Consider the following 7,858-nt stretch of genomic DNA (forward strand, 5'->3'; position numbering starts at 1 on the left):
CACTGTATATGCATTCATGCATGAGATATCTTTGTGTGTATACACTTTTTCCTATTTTTTAAAACAAATATATTATGTCCAGAATAAAAATGAGTTTCTTTTGAAGAATACAAATATCATATGATTCTCCTTTATTTCTCTTCTGCTAAATCTTTGAAATATATGACTATTAATGGCATCATTAACAAATGAAATATTAAGACTGTCACACACTTTGAAGAATTGTCATTAAATACTGTATGACTTGACCTCACATAAAATACACAGAAATTGCATACACTGATTCCCACAGATGATGGTTGTACTATAATTGTTCAGTTGTGTACAGTGTCAATCACATTTGTAATACTTTAATACATATAACTGGTAACAGCTATATACATATTTTTTAGGCAAAGACTAGTAAACCTTTAATGATAGTTTTGCAAGGGTTTGGTTGCAATTCACAAGATGTACACTTCTGGTTTGTATAGTATATTGGAGCAATAGCTTTCTTAGACTATTTCCATAGTCATAAAATTATGTGCTAATAGGTAACTTGATAAGCAAATTGCAAAGAGGGGAAGAGGAGGAAATGGTTGATATTTAATCAATTACAATCTTAGGAAGAAATGAGAGCAGTTTCCTGTTGCATCTGAGACTATTATGATTGTTGGGTGTGAAGCATAAGCCATAATTAGTTTCCACTCCCCATTTTTCACATTATAATGTGCTATTGGAATTGTCCCCTAGCCTTAGGAAAAACTTTACTGGAAAACAGAAAACCAAGCACAGAGAAACGGGATAGTTGTATACAAAAGCTGAAGATGATGGTATACTAAAGTCAATAAAAGCCAGTTTGAGTAGCGTTGACATCCCTTTGGAAAACCAAACCCCATCTTGTGATATAAAGTCCTCTTTCTTCAGTATTCCACATTTTATGGTCTCACATCGTGCTATTCCACTGCCAGCCAGAGGGGTCGCTACACTCCAGGAACTAATTCATCATTTTTCCCTCTTGCTCTGCTCTGCTAATCTAGAGACCTGCAGTTATAAAGATACTGATATTTGCAGAAATGGCTTAAAACAGATATAGTTAAGATGGCATAAACTGCAGATCTGAACCATCAAGCGTAGCTTAACCAGTATAGATCTTATTTACCCCTAGATCAGCTTCCTTGAGAAGAGTTAGTATCAGCTGAGTTGTAAAACATTTTTTTCTTTTAATTCCATGATGTGTCTAGGAAGATGTGACTGTCCCGGTGCAAATATATGAGAACCAAGATTGATCGCTCTCTGTAGATCTGCTGATTGATAGTCTTGATGCAAATGTAAGAATGGCTTGGTGCATATTTCACTCAGTATAAGAAAAGTTGTTGTTTTTAAGAGTTTTTCAGGTCTTTTGTACGTTGGCATTAATAGCTTCTGTTGTCCCAATAGGAATTCAACTAACTTTGACACTACCTTATTAATTTTGTATCTAACTTAGAATGGTACACGTCAAGTGAAAATAAAAACATTTATAAGCCGGGGGTGTTTTGCAAAGTGTGAATCACTTTTCTCCTTTTGTTGTGCAAAGTTGATACAACCGGTCTGTGTAGAAACCTAAAGCTGTCTGTAAATCCAGCTGGTGCCTCCTGGGATTTTTTTTTTTTTCCAACTTCCCAGTGTAGCCCACACCTTTCAACTATTAACAAGGTGCAATCCACATATTGTTTTCAAAATCAGATAAGGAAGAGTAGGATTAGCTAGCAGAATGTAATCCAATCACTCCAGGTGTATATATGTGAAATTAAGTTCTGTGCACCCAAAGCAGCGTCCGCGGTCATCAGATCTCAGACTTTCCTGCGACATTTTAAGGGCATCAGCCAGCCGTTGGGGTAGGACTCCAAACAAACTTTGCTACTCTTGACTATGGTGCGTGCAAATTTCACAGTGACTTCTTTGCAAGGAGACTGCACGGGCTTAGAGTGAAACTGCTTACTTTGCACAAGCTTAGGGAGTTGCCCTTCCTGCATTATCGTCTCTCTCTTTTTTTCTCAGGCTTCTACTGGTGCTCGATTGCTCCGAGATGGTCCAGCTGGCAAATGTCAGGCACTAAAGGGCTCGCCTGGCCAAAGAGTTAACTCAGAAATCATCCTGGGCCACCTGGTCTGCTGATGTTTGAAGCTCTTTGGACTCTTTGAAGGGATAAACACCCCTCTCTGAATGCTTGCTTAATCTCTCCGACCAGCTAAACTCGAGGGGTGAAAAGCGACGCGCTGCATCCCCCTAAACGTCGCTACCCCTTTTTGCAGCCCAGAACGATCAGCGAAAGATACGGAGCTTCGTTTGCGCATGCGCAGGGGCCGAAGCGCGAGCCCTTGGTAATCGCCCAGCGCCTTGGACGTTCCCTCTGCGCAAGCGCAAGGCGATGGGACCCACGCAGGCGCAGGAGCCACGGCTGTTTCTGAAATTATGGCGGGCGCCGCGGCTTGCTTGGCTGAGACGCGGGTGGGGCAGGTGGTGATGCCGGGGGAAGCGCTGCTCTTGCCCGGCCAGGGCGAGGCGGATGGCGAGCGGCTGCGCCTGACTGCGACCGGGCCGCAGAAAGGGCGGCTCATCTGCGGCCCGGGGCTGAGGCGGGGCGGCGCTGACCTCCTGGTCACGAAATGCGGGTTGCTGCGCTACCGCGGCCCGTCGGCGCAGGCCGGAAGTGCAAGCGGAAGTAGTTCCGGGGGAACCTATTGGGTGGACTCGCAGCAGAAGCGGGTAAGAAGGCTGCGCATGCGCAGCTGTGGCTAGGCTTGCGGCCCTGTCTGCCAGTGTGTGCGTGGCTATATACATATAAGTATATGTAATTTTTTTAAAAAAGCATATTGTAATGTATAATGAAATAAGTATAAGCATTTGGGGCAGGAATGCTGTGTTTATGCCACTTTACAAAAAAACCCATATATTCATGGTGGATTACAAGGGAGGGGACTGCTGCATGATACTGTTTTCCATCCAAAAAAATCCTTTTTTAAAAAAAATCCTTTTTTCCCCCCCCATTCCATTGTTAGTATGTCCCAGTTAAGGGAGATCACGTAATAGGCATAGTGACGGCCAAAGCCGGGGACATATTCAAACTCGACGTTGGAGGCAGCGAGCAGGCGTCTCTCTCTTACCTGGCGTTTGAAGGGGCCACCAAGAGAAACAGGCCGAATGTGCAGGTGAGGCGCCCTCTCAAGCACCGCGACGAGCAGGAAGGCCGTCCCGTCGCACGCAGCAGCGTTCCTGAGCGGACCTGGATGGAACTGAGCCGTGGCGGTCAGCATCAACGCGCTCAGTCAGTACTTCTAATCTGGATAGAAGTGGCTGCGGCTGGGCTCGTTCCACACACAAAGACGCGACTATTTTAATAAGTTGCAGTTGGGTGGACTTCCGTAATGTCATATTGTGGGTCACCAGAACGCCTTAAATTTCAAAGGAGATACCTTAGGGGCAGGCAAACCTTTGGGAACAAGGGCATAGGAGATGGCAAGAAGACTCTCAGATACATCTGCTGGTGTGCCTGAGAATGAGAGCTGGAAATGCACCTCATTGGTCTACTGAAAGCTAAATATTAAGTATAATCATACTTACGTATTGCCGTTAAAAGCATGGCATACGAGCTTCTCTCCCTGGTTCTCTTCCCTTCTGACTTTGACTTCTTTGCGGTATTGTTAGTTAAATTGGGATATCAAGTCATGATCTGATAACATTTCACTAGTCAGTTGACTGATGTGCTGCCAATTCTACAACACGTGAGTTTGTTTGGTTTTCCTGTTTAATGAGAAAGCCACCAACTCCATTACTGTACTGGGCAAAACAATTTTCTGATAACATTCTTCAGTTGCAGTGCAAGATATCTTTCAGTACTGGAGATGATGTGAATGCTCTTTTGTATATTTGTGATGCTGCTTTTCTCACACAAAAGATTACTGTCCTCAGAGTGAGTCATGCTGAACTGATACTGGTGATCCTAAAGTGACTGCTATTTAAAAAGTGGTCTCTGCTACTGTGAGGTAGTAGTTATTGCTGGTCTGGAACCAGGGAAACCCAGGTTTAGGACCATCCTTTGCCCAATCCTCCCCTCCTACCCTGGCCTACCTCACAGAGTGGTGAGGATGCAACTGAAGTGGGAGTGCAGCATAGGCCACTTTGTGCTTCTGGAGGAAAGGCAGGATGTAAATAAATGAATGGCATAGGCATAAGTGTTCTTTTTCTTTCCTTCTTTAGGTGGGTGACCTTATATATGGCCAATTTATCGTTGCCAATAAAGATATGGAACCTGAGATGGTCTGCATCGACAGCAGCAGTCGGGCAAATGGCATGGGAGTAATAGGACAAGATGGCTTTTTATTCAAGGTCTCATTGGGCCTCATAAGAAAGTAGGTGTGATAGAATTCTTACTAAGATTTCTTTACTTCTGGAACTACATCGGTTATGCCTTTCGTATGCTTCCCTAGTTTAAGATATTTTTTTTTTGAAAGTTAATATATATCTGTTAGGTTGATTAGTGATAATATCATTTTGTACTGTTTAAAGAGGATAGAAAGCCGTTGAAAGGGAAGTCTGTTTTGTGAATCGGTTATAAGAGCAGCAGCTAAGCTAAAACTGCAGTACAGTAAATTTCGATTAATAAATTGTGCTTCTGGCTTTTTTTCCTAACTTTTTGTCAAAATGTATATGGACTCCACTTCCCATCAGCACTAGTTCTGTTCAACACACAGACACCATCAGCATTTTCAAGAATTTTGCTACTCTGAGCTGACAGAAAAAAATGGGAAAGCTTGCACCCCAACACCTGTAGAGCTTTTTTAGGCGAAGTTGTTTTATATCACTACATGGAACACCAGTCTTCAGAATACAATTCTGCTTCCCCAGAAAAGAGAAATTAAAAGCAGTCCAACTCTAACATGCATTTGGCTAGGTCTCAAAGGAAAATAATCTAACGATAAGAGTTGACGCCTGATTGATGTCACAGATTGATTTCTTTTTTCTCCCCATTGTTTTAATCTCAGGCTTTTGGCTCCAGATTGTGAAATCATCTGGGATTTGGGACAACTTTATCCATTTGAACTGGTGTTGGGAATGAATGGAAGAATCTGGGTAAAAGCCAAAACAGTTCAACAGACTTTAATACTGGCAAATGTTTTGGAAGCTTGTGAGCATATGACAGCTGAACAGAGGAAACAGGTAATTACAAAACTATTAGAAAACTGATGGGGGAGAAATGACACATGACAAATCTCAAGAGAAGGAAAGAGAAAATGCTGCATATTTAAACATTCTATAGATATATGGTAATAAAAACTAGAGCTATTGCTCTGTATATAGTTTTTTGCTGTTGTCTTGCACTTCATCCTGCTCATTTTTCAAGTGGAAAGTTCTGTAATTAATAGTGGGGTGTTTGTAAAATGTTACCGAAACTCCTGCCTTGTAAATGTTGGTTTTGCAGTGCTATAAAAGAAGGAAATACTTGTTTTTTAACTTGATTTTTATTTCATTTGATTTGCAAATATCATATACAGACTTTTTCAAGAGGAAATTTGTAATTCACTGAGATGTATGTACATGCATATGGGCATAAGTGAATTGAATCTAGATTTTGTCATATAAAATAGATGCTGTAAAAGTGAAATTTAAATAAGGACTACCCAGAGTATTCTATTGCCATTAAAAACAGAAAATTAAGTTTCTCTCAGAGAAAGATTTAATACTTTGGATATATACAGCTTTTCAAAAAGATTGCAAAACTAATATTTAGCATTGACTTCTCTGTTACCCATTTATTTACCTTTCTCTTGAAGCATAAGAATATAATAAAACATTACACTGAAAACTTATTCTACCTATCTGAGGGGCATGCAAGAAAATAAATGAAGATAGCAACCTTTTAACTCAAATGGATAAATAACAATACCAGCAATTAAAAAAAAAACTTCAGTTGTGTGTTTTGTTATGGCACATTTGAATGTACAATCACTATAGTATTGATTCCTTGCTATTTTGTACTGATTCTGAAAGTAATTGTGAAATTGCATGTTTTCTTTGCTATTTTTTTTTTAAAGTTAAATACACATGTTGTTAGAAAAATGGCTAGTCTTGAGTGCTGATCAGATACTAGCTTATAAATGCAGCATGCAAGGAGCATCAAAATCTGGGGTTTTTATGCTGCCAGTATGCAGGAGGGCTTCGATTCTGCCTTTAAAATGTGCTTCAGGGCGTGTGCAAATGCAGCACCAAAACACTTCAGAGCAGCCATGCTCTTTCCCAAGATCACATTCATAATCCATTGTCTGACTACTGACATTGATCCTCTGTGGTTCATTTCAGCTAAATCTGTTTTTCTGAAAGTGGAATCTGCTTGCATTGAAAATATCTGGGTTATCAGTGGCCACTTCCATAATTTAAATCAGTGTTAATGCTCCTGCGAATGCATAAAGTCCTTCTGAAATATGCAGAACTTGTTGACTGCCTGCTGAACACAGAGCTCTCAAGAGCAAATATATAAGAAAAAAGTACATTCCTAGATTAAGGATGAAAAGGGATATGTTGATGGAATCTACTAATTCTTGTTTGATGGATAACTTCCAGTATTTTCTGCCTGTGGATGTGGACAAATTCCTCAGAGGACTGAAGCTGACACTTGATCTTTCCCCTTTTGAGTTGCTAAGCCAGCCAGATGAGTCAGCTGTTTAGGCCTTGAGTAAAGCAAAGATTGATGTTATCTCACTTCCATTGTGTTTTTTTTAAGGAGGATGTTTCTTGAGGGCCTGAAGACATGGTACACATTTTCTAGCATTAACCCCAATCTACCCCACCATTTCAAAGGGACTGGGTACGTTCCTCACATGAAGCCATCCAGGGTTTGGTTGAGGCTGAGTGTGATGTATTAATCCATTGTGGCTTATCACCATGGTTAATGGCAATGCATGGATCCACACATTGCATCAAGCTAGGACTGGAATATGTTCTGGTTTTGGTGTGGCATGTTCTGTGAACATAGTCCTCCTAGTTTGTAAGTCTGGTTTAAGACTGATTGTGTGAAAAGTACTCAATTGGGGTTTATTGAATATTTATTTCATGGCTTAGGGTAATGTGCGTACCAGGCCCAAAGCAGCCAATTCAATGAATTGTGCTTCAAAAGGAAGGAGGGGATAAGGTATTGAAAATGAGAACAAAATCAAATACAAATGAGAATAGGTAAACTCTGTGCTAAAGAGACCTGTCGCTTTCCCGGATTCAGAAGGAAGAAATGCTGACCCTTGTTTGTTGCAGATTTATGGTTATGTTATTACTCAGACCAGATCAAACTGGCTATGGAGAAAATAATCATGCCTTTTCCTTTTCCTTTCTTTCTAATTAGTACCTTAGAAGGGTAAAAAAGGTGACATTCCTGCTATGGCTGGAGAATTAATTAGGAAAAAAAAAGTTACTTTATCAAGACTAGTGCTTAAATAGGTGGTTCTCTTGGCCAGCTCTCCAAAACAAGAACCCGGCCAGGAAAAATAAAAATGAACAGAGCCGCTCTGATTTTCTGAATTTCTGATTTAAATACATGTAGCTATATAAATGCATGTGTAAATAATACACATCCATGTGTACAGCAGGCTGCAATATCTGGCTGACTGGGTTCAAAATAAGCCAGGTCAGTCGGTGAGGCCTTGTATAGAAGATCATCAGAAGAAATTAGGCTGTTTGGAGGAGATTGTGAAGCCAAAATGCAATGGCCTACAGCTACCCATATTTAATAAATACCCCTTGAAATTTAAAGAAGAAGAAACCACGTCTGAAGCAGGCAGGGCAAGCCACGTTGATGCTGTTGCTGAGAGTCTGTGAATAATGGTGGATATAAATCAAATAAATGCTC

General features: G+C 40.7%; 1 protein-coding gene across 4 annotated transcripts; it reads left to right on the plus strand.

The window, feature by feature from the left end:
- Positions 1-2,356: 2,356 nt before the first annotated feature.
- On the plus strand, positions 2,357-6,713 carry EXOSC3 (exosome component 3). 4 transcript variants are annotated; one of them, XM_088129319.1, is made up of 5 exons: positions 2,379-2,730; positions 3,024-3,173; positions 4,222-4,373; positions 5,007-5,181; positions 6,583-6,713. In XM_088129319.1, exons 1-5 carry the CDS (start codon positions 2,437-2,439, stop codon positions 6,685-6,687), a joined length of 876 nt encoding a protein of 291 aa, XP_087985445.1. In that variant the 5' UTR covers positions 2,379-2,436; the 3' UTR covers positions 6,688-6,713. The 4 variants fall into 4 exon arrangements, with proteins under 4 accessions (XP_087985454.1, XP_087985445.1, XP_025020906.1 ...); XM_025165138.2 differs by lacking the exon at positions 6,583-6,713 and adding an exon at positions 6,322-6,576 and having other exon boundaries at positions 2,381-2,730; XM_007425756.4 differs by lacking the exon at positions 6,583-6,713 and having other exon boundaries at positions 2,390-2,730; positions 5,007-6,299.
- Positions 6,714-7,858: the final 1,145 nt, after the last annotated feature.

This window comes from Python bivittatus, unplaced genomic scaffold (assembly GCF_059951505.1).
Source record: "Python bivittatus isolate LINGU-HERP-01145 unplaced genomic scaffold, Pbiv_v1 ctg000050_np1212, whole genome shotgun sequence".
NCBI lineage: Eukaryota > Metazoa > Chordata > Lepidosauria > Squamata > Pythonidae > Python > Python bivittatus.